General features: G+C 41.4%; 1 protein-coding gene across 4 annotated transcripts in view; it reads right to left on the bottom strand.

Annotated features, from left to right (window-relative positions):
- Positions 1–16406, bottom strand: part of LOC124595930 (dual 3',5'-cyclic-AMP and -GMP phosphodiesterase 11-like) — a 317214-nt gene that overhangs the window by 211511 nt on the left and 89297 nt on the right. For 3 of the 4 annotated variants that reach the window (XR_006978262.1, XM_047134846.1, XM_047134847.1), the window contains exon 2: positions 11926–11952. The exons of the other annotated variant lie outside the window; for it this stretch is intronic. Coding sequence is in view for 2 of the 3 variants with exons in the window: in XM_047134846.1 (XP_046990802.1) it covers positions 11926–11952 (27 nt within the window). In the remaining variant the exon portion in view is untranslated. The remainder of the gene's footprint in view (positions 1–11925; positions 11953–16406) is intronic. 4 annotated transcript variants of the gene reach the window in all.

Genomic DNA, 16406 nt, shown 5'->3' with positions numbered 1-16406 from the left:
ACTGAGCTATGAGTAGAATCTGTCTTCGAAGAGTATGACACTTTTAGGAAGATATGAGGTAGTATGATGATCGAGATTGAATTTAAGGGGTGGACCAGGGTAGAATTTTTTTAGGCCAATTTTTGTCATTGCCACAAAATGTTCCTTAGAGAGGTTTTTTTTTCGATTGGTAAGCGGAAGCCAGTTAATCGATATAAATTCGTCAATATACGGGAACTGCCAATCAGAAGTTCGCTCAATTTCAATATTAAAAAACAAAAGTTAAAAATTTAGCGCTTATTTTTTAAAATAATTTTTTTTTTCAAGCTGGCATGAGCTATATCTCACGAAATATTCCTGCAACTAGATTATATCTTTTTAAAACTTGTAAATCGACGTTTTTCCAACTGCAGTATGTAGAATCTTTGTGATACATTTTAATTTCAATTTTTGGTGCACGTTCTTCCAACGACTTTTTGTCGAAAAAACTGACTTGTACTTTATAGTGTGTTGCCTTTTCGTTAAAACCACTTTTGAATATCCCTATGTACTGCGTTAGACAATATTACCAGTTTCAAAGCAGTTTTTGAAATTTTGTTCTAGGTTGAAAATTGCGGCGTTAAGAGCCTTCACATTTCGCGAAGGCCGAAGTGGTGTAGTGTCCTCTATTTGCAAGTTTTTTCCTTAAAAAAAATACATAAAACATTCATCAGGGTATCAACAAAGGTCGAAAGTCATGTTTGAAACTTGTTTTTTTTTTTTTTTTAAAGCATGATTTTCGGTTCCAAAATCGAGCCACATCCTGGTTTACCCCTTAAAGCAACAGGAGTAGGTATCATTAATTTTTACGTTGGAAGCAATAAAAGTAGTAACCATAAAATGCAAGTTGTTCTATGCGACAAGGAAAGATAATTAATTATTAGGACCAGGAATTCCCAGGATCCGGGTTCGAGCCAAACAGCTAATGATTTCAAGAGAGGCACATACTCATACTCAGTGAAGCCATACCGTACGTCTGTCTGTAAACGTAATACAGCGCGTTTCAAAAGATTCATCGAATTTCAAGATTTTATATTCTGCATGAATAGAAACAGATACATTTTAAATTACACATCGGAAATAAAAGTTTACCTAGGCGCCAGGTGGATATCTCTCTGGTGCAGCTAGCTCGCTTGCTCGTTCAGTTCCAGAAGTGCTTGATGAATTAGAAGTCGGTACAACAGATCCGAGGTGGGGGTGGGGGGCAGTGCCCCCTCTCGCCCTCCTGCCTCTTTCGAACGCCTATGGCAGTGATACTATGCTTCCTCCAACCATCGGAATACTGTATGTTCCAACACGCGTGGTCGAGCGCCAAAGAGTGGCCATTCACCTTGAAGTGACGACGCATTGGTTATATGATAGCCGGCCGAAGTGGCCGAGCGGTTAAAGGCGCTACAGTCTGGAACCGCACGACCGCTACGGTCGCAGGTTCGAATCCTGCCTCGGGCATGGATGTGTGTGATGTCCTTAGGTTAGTTAGGTTTAAGTAGTTCTAGGGGACTTATGACCACAGCAGTTGAGTCCCATAGTACTCAGAGCCATTTGGTTATATGATACCTCGGCAGTCGGCATCGTCAAGCATTGAAACCCGACGAGTTCCACAACCAAATGTTCAACCAAGATCACGTGCATTTTCGATCCACAATTTGGCACATGTTTAGCAACAACAGACACCAAGTTCGCGACACGGCGCACAGAAGCAAGATCAGCGAACACACTGACATCCTTTGCGAGGCTACCAACCGCGGATGATGTTACGTGGGTCGCTTCCAAACGAACAAGATTACCGCCACCCACGTTGAGCTATTGTCTGCCAAATACAGGGTGCAGGCAGCCATGTATGGAAGAAGGCACCTTTTTACTGAATTCCATCCTGCAAAAAAGGCATCTTTACAGTAACAGCGTAGTTTCGTTTCTTGCTTACTTGCCAACGTAATTACGCAGTCTCCCTCTCCCCCCCTACCCCCTAACACACACACACACACACACACACACACACACACACACACACACACACACACACACCAAGTAGTTACTATTTTTCCTCTCAATCAATCACATCGCGTTAATCAGTAAACACAGAGAGAAGGATCCGCGGCCACGAAGATGGTGAAACAGCAATGGCTATCCAAACATTTTCTATATTCGTTTCTATATTTTATAAAGTAAGTCTACATGTCACTAATTGAAAACATATTAATTATCGAGAGTGCCGGCCGCTGTGACCGAGCGCTTCTAGGCGCGTCAGTCCGGAACCGCGCTGCAGCTACGGTCGCAGGCGAGAATTCTGCCTCGGGCATAGATGTGTGTGATGTCCTTAGGATAGTCAGGTTTAAGTAGTTCTAAGTCTAGAGGGCTGATGACATCATATGGTACGTGCCGTAGCGTTTAAAGCCATTTGAACCATTTTAGCGAGAGCGAAGGGCTAATATTACGTTCTACGTAAAGAGGAAATAAATGTCCCGACATCTGAAAATTAGAGTGACCCACTCTCATTGTTTCTTCGGGTAAGGTTTTGCTATGTTTTGACTGTGTTAATGACTATGCAAGTACGTCAATGGTTACGCACGTAAAACATTGCAGAGATGGCTTTTACAGGAGAAACTACTGCTATTTACCAGCCTGTCGAATGGTTCCACATGATCGGAATATAAATGTAACTCCATACAGGGTTCAGAATTGTGAGAGAGCGGCTGGTTGATGAAATGTAACAATACTGTACCAACAGTCGCTATTTTGATATTATTCAATTAGGTCAAGCACACTGATCAGTTCCGACGTTCCAATCCCAGTCACACCATTTTCACGACTGTCGCGTGAATGACACCAAGTACCACTCGTGCATATATGAGATGAGGCACCATTACTCATGTGTGGTTCCGTAGATATCCGAACTTCATGAGGCTGCGTCGTCTTCATACATGTGACAGCTGCTGTCACATGTGTGAAAAGCACACAGCCTCATGAAGTTCGGATAATTACGGAACCACATACGAGTATTGGTGCCTTGTCTTAGACATGAACGAGTGGTACGTGGTGTCATTCATGCGACACGCCTGAAGATAGCGTGACTGGAACGTCGAAATTGTTTGACTAATGAAACAATATCAAAATAATGACTGTTGGTAGAGAACTCGTATTATTACATTTGATCCGTGCTCCAGAGCAGGTAGATTATCAGCTAAAATCGTTGGGACTCTTTCATCATTTAAGATGATAATTTCCATACATTCACCAAGCAACAAATATAATAACAGCGGTTGATTCCCGAGTAGTTTTTTGCTTCGTTGTTTGTACATTGACGAGAGCGTAATGAAAATTCTCTTATGACCACCACTAAATGTCATGAGAGTATGGTTGAGAAAATCCCAAATTCATTCATATCCGCATTGCAGCTTGACATCTTCCAGACTGACATGTTATTTACTACAGAGCTTCTGTATAACCATCAAAATAGCAAAGCAGCGTCAGTGTTCCAAGGGGCAAGGGTACCTGTGTCCTTCAGACGCTGGAAAAGACTGCCGAAAAGCTTACCAGCACTCTGCGCTGCGAATATTTTTCAGTAAAGAGGACACGGGCTCGCTGGCTACGTCCATTTGGTAAACCATACCAGATTATCATATCCGCCATTTCACTAGTAGACGTCAATTGCTAACAATTGGTGGAAGGGAGAAAATGTAAATGTACTACACCATTTGTATGTACAAACAGCGCAATAACCGTAAGCACATAAGTGAATCCGCGTTTGGAAGGAGTTAAACACAAAGTACCCAAGGCTGACAGTACTGTACAGCAAGGAACACAAACATAAGGAAAACTAACGTACACTACAACACGACTCGGACCACATAACTGACTGCGGACCGCCTAATGGTAGGTAGAGTACTGTTAGTATGAGATTGTAATACCATGTCGATGCGTTTGACGGAGTGTCAATACAACGACTGTGCTAATATCCACAACCAAGCGTCGCGCAGTCCTTCCTATAAAAACGTGTTAATCTTGGAAAATATGTATTTCCGGATCCATATTTATTGGACTTATTTTTCTTGTGTCAATGAATACTACCATCTATCAAAGTGTTACACACTTTTTTTAAACACCTTGTATAAATGATGACAACGATAAAACCAAGAGAAGGTGGAACACGAGTATTCTATGCTTAAAACTGGATCGTTGCAATCAACTTAGTTCTGAAGTCTTACGTTTGACATTACACGGATGACACTCAAAGCCGAAGTTTCGACAATCAGTTTCACAACTGTATCGGCCAGTTCTATTCTTCTCTGACAAGTAAATGAACGACTGAATAAATTAATAAATAACAAACAAACAAGGGGGACAGAATCTCGGACAGACAAAATATAGGTGTGTGGGCTATTTTAGAAACAGATGTTTATTATTCCGTAAATAAACTCCATGGCCTGTTATCACTGCAAGTAATTAGACTAGTCAACAGTCCTTAATTGTTTTTTTATAAATCCTGAGCGTCACAGGAGAATGAAAATACCTGACATTCGTCTCTCTAATGAAGGTAAGATTAGTTTAAGTTACGTGCTACACAACAAATGGCCAATGCAGAAAATGTATGGCTTAGTCAGTCCTCCCCTCCCCCTCCCCTACCTCGCTCTCTCGCTCTCCTTCTCTCTCTCTCTCTCTCTCTCTCTCTCTCTCTCTCTCTCTCTCTCTCTCACACACACACACACACACACACACATACATACACGTGATGCAATTAACAGCACAAGCGGAAAATTTGCGTGCCATAATGCCGCAGGCATCTTGCGCAGCGGTCGAGGAACGGATTCACTCTGCTCCGTCGTAAATGTCGATTCGCGTTTACAAGCCTCAAGGCGGGCGCGTAACTGTAAGGGAAACAAATGGAGCTCACCGCGCAAAAGAGGCACAGGAAAATAAACGCCTAACTCCAGGAATAGTTCCTCCTCATCTCTACGGAGTCGTAAGCGGCGCAGCTAAATAGCCGATCGGTTACTGCGTTCTTAATTGACATCAACAGCTTTAGCGAAAACCTCACGTAGGAGAGGCAGTGTAAGTCTGAAAGTATTTGCAGCTACAGTAAGCCTTATTATCATAATTCCTCATTTATGGATAGTAAATAAATGCGTTAATGATATTAGCACGAAGTGAAAGAAGTCTTGCCCCGTCCTGTTCCATTATACGTGATAATTGTGGCCCATTAACACATTGACATATCGAACTACATTCTCGTCCTGTGCACATGAGATACCAAACAGAGTCTTTCACGCACTAGTCTCCCTACAATCAGTTTCCTGACGTGGCATCAGAGCTATGGTTACGTATTCATGTCCCAAGCGCTGATGCTTGTCGCACCTGTATTTTAAAAATAAAGAAGTTAAACTGCTTCTCAAAATCGTGGTCATTACAAGGTGAGCACTGAATAATCTGAACAACAAACGGGAAAGAATCAGCCATGGCCTTGAATGAATCATCCTCGGCATTCACCTGACGGTATTTATATAAATCTTGTCTGGTATTCGGGAGGGGTTAGAAAGCCCCTTCCCCTGAATGCAAGTCTACCCCTTTCATCAGTGTGTCATGTCAGCAGCTGGAAAGAAATTTTTTCATTGTAATTTCGCAGAAGATTAGCACATGTTGCTGCCGAAGTTCACACTTTTCTTGTTGACAGAAACCCATATAGAGTTCACGCTAACCGAACGATAAGGAGTTGTAGACTCACATTCAGGAGGACGATGGTTCGACTCCGTGTCATGTCATCCAGGGACAGTACGTTTAACTTTTCTTAACGTATACAATTCCGTAATCTTTCGGGAAGAAATGCTGCGCACTTTCTATGGTTTAGCCAAATGTTCACGTCAAGCATCCGGCTGGTTGCTTCACAAAGAAACAGCGTATTTCCTTTCCCAAACAAAGCTTGTGCTCCCTCTGAAATAGCCTCGTTTGCGTCGGGGCGTTAAATTTTAATCTTCCTTCCAAAGAATTCACTAGTTTATCTATCGCAAGGGAGCCAAGTTACAGAACTTCACCTGGTTAATTACTGAAAACTTCAAGAAACAACACGATGAAAAAGTTGATATTGTGATATAAAAGCTGAAAGTAATCGTCAGATTATAGTAGAAAAGTCAACGTTTTTCATGGATGTTAACGTTGAAAGAATTCCCTTTTACACTTCTTTTTACTAGTACAAGACTTACGCTGGTATATGCCATAATACTGCGCTGGATCCAGTCTGAACACTGTCACAAAACACCTAGTTGTTATTACTGAATTCATTTTATATTCTCTGTTTATGTAGAACATAATAACGACGCAACTGCTGTAGGCGCGACTACAATCATTCGTCCCAGCTCTACTAGGCAGTGATATTGTTCCAAGACGACTGCAGACCTAGCCCCAGAAAGCTGTCAGCTTGTTGCAAAGGGCTAAAATTTCTGTATGGCGCCAAAACACTTATTGTGGAGCTTTTTCATTCATCCTTTTATTTCACTAGGAAGATTAATACCAAGCGGCACTATTTTAAAGTTAACCAAGGCTTACTTATGCATTAGCACAGCACACAACAATGCATAAAATGAAAGGCATAATTTACAACCATACTTTATACAGCCATTAGGTTAAGAATGGCGAAGGTGGTCAGCATTACCTCTGTGATTAAGATAAAAGAGGCAGCAACAGGAGCGATACTTCTGAACTGAGGATGAAAAATGATATTGAAACAACAATATTTTAGCAATCAGTGACATGGAGGGAGAAGGAAACTGCGCAGAGTGACATGGAGAAAACTGGAAGGAACATATGTGACGAGAAGGGAGCTCGCCACGCCACTACGGAGGAAACTACTGCTGTGATGAAAGGAGAAATTGCTTCAAATAATGAAATACATTTTGCGATTCCTTTCGTCATATTAAGTAACGCCACCGATTGTCACATTAAATAAAAATATGCTGCGATGTTTCAAAAAGTCTAAAACCATCTTTATATGCAGCAGTATACGAGTATTTGGTTGCCTGTGTGCCTAAAAGTTGTCCGGCAGGCTTACTCTACTGACTTGGTAGATATATGCAATTTTATTCTTTTAATGTTTCGCAGTAATCATTTCAAAAGATATCCTACTCTTCATAGGTGTCCACAAAGTCCATTTACAACTTCAAAATTTTGTTACAACGGCCGTTGTTGAAATATTTCAACAAAATTATTTTTAATTGTAATCACTGTTTACTAAAGTTTTTATATATACTAAAATTTGGTGCTTCAGATACTATGTTGATGCAAGTAACTGAACCTCTATAAAATGGCAACTACTCAAGAGGAGGCACAGTGTGTGTCCTGGTTTATTGAGACAAAATCGGATGTTCAGACTCAACGAAACTTCAGAACGAAGTATGGAAGAGATCCACCATCGCGCCCTTCAATCCGTGCATGGCACAAAAAATTTATAGGGACAGGGACAGTGTTGGATAAAGGGAGGAGGGGGCGACCAAGAACATCCGAGGAAAACATCCATCGCGTTTTAAACGTCTTCACTCATTCACCTACGACGACAACCCGCACTGCTGCCAGACAGTTGCAACTACCACGTTCAACTGTGCATAACGTCCGCCACAAGAAGTTACGGTTGTACGCTTACAAAGTGTAACTGTTACAGACACTTGAGCCAAATGACAAGCCAAAACGGACGCGTTTGCACTCAACATGCTGGAACGCCTTTCGGAGGATGAAGCATTCCTCAGTCGAGTTTGTTTCAGTGACGAGGCAACTTTTCATGTTTCTGGGACATTAAGCAGACACAATGTGAGAATCTGGATTTCTGAACACCTCCATGTGACTAGGGAGCCTCACCGGGATAGTCCAAAAGTGAATGTGTGGTGTGGAATCATGTGCAACCGAATAATTGGTCCATTTTTCTTCCACGACTAGACAATTAATGCAGATGTTTACGTCGACCTTCGGACCGAATATGTAGCACCACAATTGACTGACTTACAACGAACTATCATTTTCCAGCAACATTGTGCACCACCACATTGGGGACTGCATGTTTGTCGGTTCCTCAATGAAAATATTTCCAGGCAGATGGACTGGGAGGGATGGGCCAATTCCTTGGCCAACAAGTTCGCCAGATAATCACTTCCTTGGGCTTTTTTATGGGGTTATGTAAAAGATATCGTGTATCAAACACGGATACGGGACATTGCTGACTTGAAGCAAAGGATTCGTAAAGCCATTGCCACCACTGAAGACGGAATGCTACAGCGAACATGGCAAGAAATAGAGTACCGTCTTGATGTGCTTTGTGCAATTAAAAGCGCCCATATAAAGGTCTATTAAGCAATGTCCAAAAAACTTTTATAAACACTGATTACAATAAAAGAAATGTTGTTAAAATATTTCATCAAGTGCAGTTTTAATAAAATTTTGAAGTTGTACAGGGACTTTGTGGACACCCTGTATATCATGCTAGTCCCAGCAGCAACGGAAAAGGTCAATTTGCTTCTTGTTACAAACGAAATTTCTGTAAAGTGGAATTTAAGGTGCCTGTTCGATAGAGAGGTCCCAATTAACCCACTGTGACATATGTAAGTAGTATAGTGCGACAGTAAATCAGCTACAATAACCTATCGTTTGCTCACCCTAGTAATTTTTTACGAACCTCCAGTACGATGCAGTTAAACAGTTCAGTAACTTTTCCTTCACTGATATAAATGATTAGAATTCTGTCGAAAGTCGCACTAAGAAGTAACCTTATTTATTGGTGGTCTCTAGTTCCAGACATTATGTCCATTTTCAAACCACCCGTCTCCGCAATTTAATACAAACGCTTGGAAATAGGTACAGCAGACACTCTAGAAAGACAATCCATGTAGTTCCACATATAAGGCCATTCTAGGTTGTCTGCTGTCGCTATTTCCAAGCATGTGTATTTGTCTGTATTTTAATTACATACGAAGAAGAAGGGTTTGAAAATGGACAATGTCCGAAACTAGTCACCACCAATAAAGAAAGCATACTTCTTAACGCGACTTTTAACGGGATTCCAACCATTTATCTCGATCTAGTAGTATTCAACACCGTAGTTTTGGAAGCCTACATAACACAGGGAACTTCTCAGATAGTCGACTAAGTCCTACGAAACCACAACAGGAAATTAGTACACTGGAGCAACAGCGCAGGACGACAAAATATCACTCCTACCGCAGAACGGGGAATGGCAATGAACAAATTGGTCTTCCCACACGACGACCAACTTTCGAACGAAAATTAATTTTCAGTGAATTCAGCCAACCGGCATTCAGGGCGGGCGCTCCGCAGAATTTGTGGCCCTCGATAAAAGAAGATTTAGGAGAGGGGGCGAGTGGCTTCTATTGTACGAGCTGACCACCGCGGTGCGACTGGTGTCTGCGAACAAGCGAGGTACCTTGCCGTCGGAAAAACTGCTGGAAGCGACACTCCCTGCAGCGGCATATGTACTGGCTGCAGAAATCTAATACTCAACTGTTTCCGTTGCAGTGGGACCGACAAATCATTCAGTGGCATGAGGCATCGTTCACGACTCTCCCTCTCCCTCCCCCCCCCCCCCCCCTCTCTCTCTCTCTCTCACACACACACACACACACACACACACACACACACACACACACACACACACACGTTCAAGCAGTAATGACGTAATGAAGGATGTGAAGAGACGCGCTGTCCCCAGACTATACGGCACCGTGTGTGGGCGGTCTACGCGCGCACGGAATATACGATGAAAGCTGAGTCAACCAGACTCTCAATCTGATTGCTTAGGACCACCCACAGCAGCGACTGCTGAATGAGAATGGCAAGTAATTAGCTACGTCATGATGAGGTAATCACTACAGGATGCATATAATACGCCGTATTATCTTACGGTATTTAAAAAAAATTGAACTGTTAACTTACAGTCCTCGGCTCATTTCATGCGAACTAATAACGGTGGTGTAATGCTCGGCTTTATCACTACTTTTAACCGTGTTACCAGCACCCCTTCTGTTCACCGCCAATTCATTCTCGCGCACTGATCTACTCTCTAGTGGTGTACTTCAAGAAAACAGGGTCACTAGGACTATAATCAGTGCCGACGAGTTGGTTGGTTGGTTGATTTGGGTGGGAGGGGAACAAAAAGTGAGGACATCGGTCCCATCGGATTATGGAAGGATTGGAAAGAAAGAGGGCCGTTCCCTTTCAAAGGAACCATCACGGCGCCTGCCTGAAGTGATTTAGGCAAATTACGGGAAACCTTAATCAGGTTGTCCTGACGCGGGTTTGAACCTTTATCCTCCCGAATGAGAGTCTAATATGATAACCACTGCGCCACCTCGCTCGGTCCCGACAAGTCCCATACATAATAACAACAAAACAAATGTAACAAGTAAATCAATATAGTTTTAACTCTGGAAAAAGAGCTTACATCCTGTGGCCAAAAAAATATATATATATTTTCCTGGTCTGATGATTATACAGGATGAACCTGAGCTCTAGTGACAAAATTTCAAGGGCTATTCAGGGATATTTTCTGGGTATTTTGGTATAAGGGACACGTTGTAGACATGTTGAAATGTGTGTGAAATCTTATGGGACTTAACTGCTACGGTCATCAGTCCCTAAGCTTACACACTACTTAACCTAAATTATTCTAAGGACAAACACACACACCCATGCCCGAGGGAGGACTCGAACCTCCGCCGGGACCAGCCCCACAGTCCGCGACTGCAGCGCCCTAGACCGCTCGGCTAAGGACACGGGACACGTTGTCTTCGATGTTTCATTAAAACGTATTTGCTTTTCGTATGATTCCTTTTGACCTTTTTTCTATTAATGTGTCATGCACTGAAAATATTTGAACTACAGTGTAAATGTCGACAGTATGCGCTGTGTATCTGTTTAGAAACACTGGTGTCCTATTTATAAATGGTTCTTGCTGTTGACAATGGTAATGCCTACTCTACTCATCACCCGGAAACTTGCCGTCCGTACTATTCGACCGTCTCGGGTCTTTTTTTTCTGACAGTGTTAATTGCAGATTAACAATGATACACCTCTGTGTGGATAGATATACTGATGAAGACTTGGCTGATATACACCTCGTGTATGGGTTCTCCAGTTTTAATGGAATAGCCGGCCGGAGTGGTCGTGCGGTTCTAGGCGCTACAGTCTGGAGCCGAGCGACCGCTACAGTCGCAGGTTCGAATCCTGCCTCGGGCATGCATATGTGTGACGTCCTTAGGTTAGTTAGGCGACTGATGACCTCAGAAGTTAAGTCGCATAGTCCTCAGAGCCATTTGAACCATTTTCATGGAATAACAGCACAGCGACGCTATGTACAATAGTTCCTGCATCGACACAACCGCTACACGGTACCACTGCATAGGTCTGAAAGTTGTTACATTACTCTGTATTTCGTGTTGTACGTTTTGGTGATCACAAATTACAGGTATTGTCACAAAAACAAAATTAACTGAAGGAAGAAGACGAAAAAATCGTACTTATATTATTACTTAGAAACAGCCACTGTAGACCGCGCGTCCCTTAAGGCAAAATACTGAGAAAATACCCTTGATCAGCCTCCGAAATTTTATAGGTTGAGTTCGGGTTCACGTTGCATATTCTAGAAATTAATCGACTCATTAACACTCATGTGTCTACTTTTTCTCAGCAGACAGTCACAAAATCAGTTCTGTGTACACTATAGCGAACTTTTGCGACTTCCAGTTGTATCTTGAGGTAACGAAGTCTATTTATTTTTAAAGAATTTCACAGAGACATTTTGTTAAATCAAAATATTTATAGCGATAACTTACAATCTATTATATAAATTGCACTTAGAAGTAAAAGAATTAAAAAATTAATATAAGTAAAACAAAATAAAAGGAAAATTCTACTTACAGTGTAACGACTGGAGAAGACACTCACCTGCAAACAACAAAAATAAATCAGCTCAAAGTAGCTTGACAATACAGTAATAACAGCAATTTTGCAATATCAGTATACAAAGTTGTGGTAGTCGGTGGGCACCATTCAAAAAAATTTCTCAAAACGAAGGCGAAACTCTTCATGCTGTTGAAAGTACACTGCACCAGCCAACATCCAAATGCAGAGCTTGTTTCGTCTTCTACCTATGTCTTCATTTCCTGTTGCCTGACGAACGTGAATTCATTATGCTTTTACAGAAATTCGACACAAATGCTTTTTATTGAATATTCGGTGATGTTTGTTCAGGCTTTACTAGTTCTGGCTATTTTTAATACTGTCTTTTTTTTCTTAAAATGCTAAATGAGCTAATATTGCTGAAGTATGAGAGAAATGAACATATTTGTACGAAAGTAAAGTTCTTCATTCTGGCCCTAGACGCATCCTTCGGTCACGACCGACCGCCGTGTCATCCTATGCCAATGGCGATATCGGCTGTGGTACGGGGGCATGTGGTCAGCACACTGCTCTCCCAGTCGTCGTCGGGTTTTTTGACTTTGGGACTGCCACTCATCCATCTAGTAGCCCGTCGCTGGCCTCACTAGGCTGAGTACATCACCACATAAACCATGGAGAATAGCGTGACCGGTAGACCTGCAGTCGGCAGAACACGCATGGGGAGAGCGGTAGTGGTGGGGGTAACGGGCAGCTGCTGTAGGGAAAGTGCCGTTCTAAACTGATGTCTACGCTCACACTTTCTGTAAATATTAAATGGAGCCACTCACTCCCACACTTACATGCTGACCATTAAAAAATAATTCAGCTGAAAATGCAGCGACTTATTTTCGCCTGGCTTGTTAACCATTTGTAACTTCCACGAGCGTCATGAGTGGCGAATTTTGAGTAAAACTTACGGATTTCTCTTGTTGCCATGTTAAAATTTCCTTCGTTTGCCAGAACACAGCGAAGTTTACACAGTGTCATCTCATTAACGCGTTGTGCTGACGTACCTGCGGGAGAATTCTGAAACAGTGCTTTATTATGTTTATTAAGTGAGGAAATGAGGAAAAGTAAAGTCAGTATATTACAAAAAAGCACATCGTCGGTACAAAATAGGCGTGTGAAGTCCTCACTTATGTTATTCCAAAACTCATAGCATTTCTCGTTTCTCCAGCTATCGATAGCCCTAAAAATTACGTTCTTTCACCGAAAAAGTCTGCAGTTAGTGGAGAAACACGGTAGATAACGCAGTTCTGCATAATTACCATGCAGCAAAATACTCTCCTCTTTGTGTTATCATTTGCCAAAATCTCATTTCGATATCTCAAACGATTTATAAAATATGAGGAATGTTGTAGCTTTATCGCTGGAGCGTCGCGATTGCAAATTTGTGTGCTACATCAGATCAGTATTCTCGAAATTGGTGACAGTGCCCTCCACCCAAGTCTAAAGAAAACTTCAATATGTTAGCTAAATTCCATATGCAACAACATATTATGTAACATGCACCAAATGCAAAATCATAGCGACTCCAGGTTTTCATTGCAATTTTTTTCGAATTTCGCGCAGTGGCTTACATCCATGTAAATATCGCAATAACTGTGACAATTAACGAAATGATGGGCACGCCATCATGAATCTGACATTCAAAACTGTAAGTAACCTGCGACCGTAGCGGTCGCGCGGTTCCAGGCTGTAGCGCCTGGAACCAGCTCGGCCACCACTGCCGACGCAAGAGAAAGCAAAGGGGTACTACTTCAAAACAATCTTCAGGTTAATACCCTGGGCAACGAGAGAGAGAGAGAGAGAGAGAGAGAGAGAGAGAGAGAGAGAGAGAGAGAGAGAGAGAATGTATTGAATAATGATCGTACCCCGCAGCGGTAGTGTTAAACGAAATTCTTTTACTGAAATACAAGTGACTACCACATCTATTTTAAAACCTCTTGACAAAAAATGTGAATTTTTTAACTAACCCATGGCGCTAATATGTAATGAATTTTGGGCAGATCTGCTAGCAACCAATGGCCAATACCTGGGGTTTTAAAAATTCTGATGGATAAGTTTTATAACAAGTTGGCTATACGAATATGCTGCGCCTTGCCAGTTTGTAAAGTTAATGAAAAGTCCATAAAAATAGCAAATAAATAAACGAATGTGTCTGCCTCGATAAATCATAATAAATTGATGGCGTACGGCTGTCATTTTTTATATTACCATCGTCATTCTGTGTGGTTTATTTGGCTTACTCCAGTTTTCAGTATTTTAATTAACGCAATACTATTTTATTAACGGCTTCACTTCTCACAGAAAACATGACAGAACGTGGCGCCTTTTACGCAGCCTCGAGTTCGATAAATTAATGTAAAAACCTTTTTTAAGCGAACTCCCTCGGGTTCTGTGTATGTCATTCATGACTCAAGAGAATAATATATATATATATTTTTTTTTTTTGCGATGAGGCAATGTAAGTCAGGTGGAAAGATGTTCATCCGCAGCTTACTGACAAGTTGGTATCACAGAGAGTGAAAAAGAGGTCGTGCGCGCCAGAGCTAACTTGTTGTCTGGAAACTACAAAGGGTTTCTCATGGAAGCTGCGGTATTTCTTGTTTTCCTTTCGACCGGCGTGATGCAACACCAGTCGGTCTGCGGAACAGACTTCCTCTGACACGTTTTCTTACCACAATCTGCAGTGCAACACCACGACCAGTGCTGCAGGCGTGGTTTTGAAAGACGTAGGCGGGTGAAAACTTTGAAACAGGGTAAGCCTAAGTTGCCACTTCGGAACGAGTAAATAAATGCAATCACGCCGTTGTTAACCACAATAGCGTTAATGACCTTCATGGGGAGGAGAAACAAGATGAAGCAATTTCTCATTTGTGTGGCCATGCTGTCCGTAGTTGCGGTAACAATTTGTGAGGGTATTTTTGTTCTGTCGTTACAACAACAAGAAAATGCGTGTTTTTCTCGTCAGACGCATTTCACTTTTATTGAAGTAAAGCATGATAGGTGGTCTCTAATTAAATATACTCAAATTTTTTTTTGTTTTTAAGATCTAAAAACGGTTCGTTAACAATTAGTTTGCTTTTAAGTACGGTAATTTCTGCTTTGTTTCTCGGCTACAGGAAATGCCGTCTGCTGGAACGTCATTGGTTCCTTTCTTTATTGGACGCTGATATTTGTAGTCTTAAGTTTTCGCTGCTTTGCAGAACTACGCATTTTTTTTTTTTACGTTTTAGACAGCACACTTATTCGTACACCACAGTTCAAATAGAATCACACACAGATAATAAACTACAGACAAAAAGCAAAAAACAAATTATAGGTCAAAGACAAAGTAGTGCCAATGTTGGCACCACTACGAAACACAATACGCACTTAGAAGTATACAAATAAACAGTAAATAGTGGCATACGGAAAAGTGTGCTGCGTAAAACGTGAAAAATGCATAGCTCTGCAAAGCAGCGAAAATTAGAATATTTATAAGAAGTTCTAGCAGACAGCATTTCCTCATGTCAACCCAGCAGAAATTACCCTAAGGAACTATTAACGAACTGTTTTTCGATCTTAAAAACAAATCAAATTATAACAGTTGTAATTACAGACCACTATGATGCTTTACTTCAAGAAAGCGAAATAACACGCATTTTCTTATTGTTGTACCGACAAAACAGAAATACTCTCAGGAACTGAAATCAAATTTTGCTGTAACGAGACGAAGTGAAGAGTTCGCAACTGATATGTGCTTCCACTGCTGTAGAACTTAGTTTTCGTAGACAATGAATGGCCCCATACTGTAACGAGCAGCTGCCCACTTTCCTCCACTTAACTGAAACGCTGTGTGAACATGTAATACGAATCAGTGCCAACAGCCGCTGTACCTCATCCGTATCAATTTTATGCGTGATTTTCCATCGGGTGCAAAAAGTATTCGCACGCCGTGGCAAACAATTCGACAAAAATAACATCAAACACAGCCGAATGAGCAATTTTTTTTAGCTTTTTCCTCTGGCGGAAATTCAAGTCAGGCATTTATCGTTTTCGCAAATAATGTCTCCCCCTGGACGAACAGTAAGAAGAAATTCATACGAATAACACCCAATTTGTTTTCGCAACCGAAGAACAGCCACTAACTTTGTTTTTTCAAGTAAAAATTATACCGTTCTACGGTTTAAGAAAAGCAGTTTTACGAAGAGAAAAAATTTACTATTTCCATTTTGACAAGAAAAATGCGTTTGAAACTCAGATTCTCGTTGGCTTTGTTGGCTTGTAATATGGTGAATGGTACCTAATGGGGTAGTTTATATTCCACACTGTTAATGTTTTAAAAGTTACTGACCACTTGAATTAAGTGAAGAGTAAGTAGATAAATTCTCTTGTGTAATCTATCAACCTGCATCACTTCGACAGCTGTAAAAACTGCAGCTTCGTTAGTGGCATAGTTGCTTTGCACTTGGCTG

The sequence above is a fragment of the Schistocerca americana genome, chromosome 2 (genome assembly GCF_021461395.2).
Source record: "Schistocerca americana isolate TAMUIC-IGC-003095 chromosome 2, iqSchAmer2.1, whole genome shotgun sequence".
Lineage (NCBI taxonomy): Eukaryota > Metazoa > Arthropoda > Insecta > Orthoptera > Acrididae > Schistocerca > Schistocerca americana.
The sequence above is the reverse complement of the archived record's forward strand: the minus strand, read 5'-3'. Positions and strand labels throughout refer to the sequence as shown.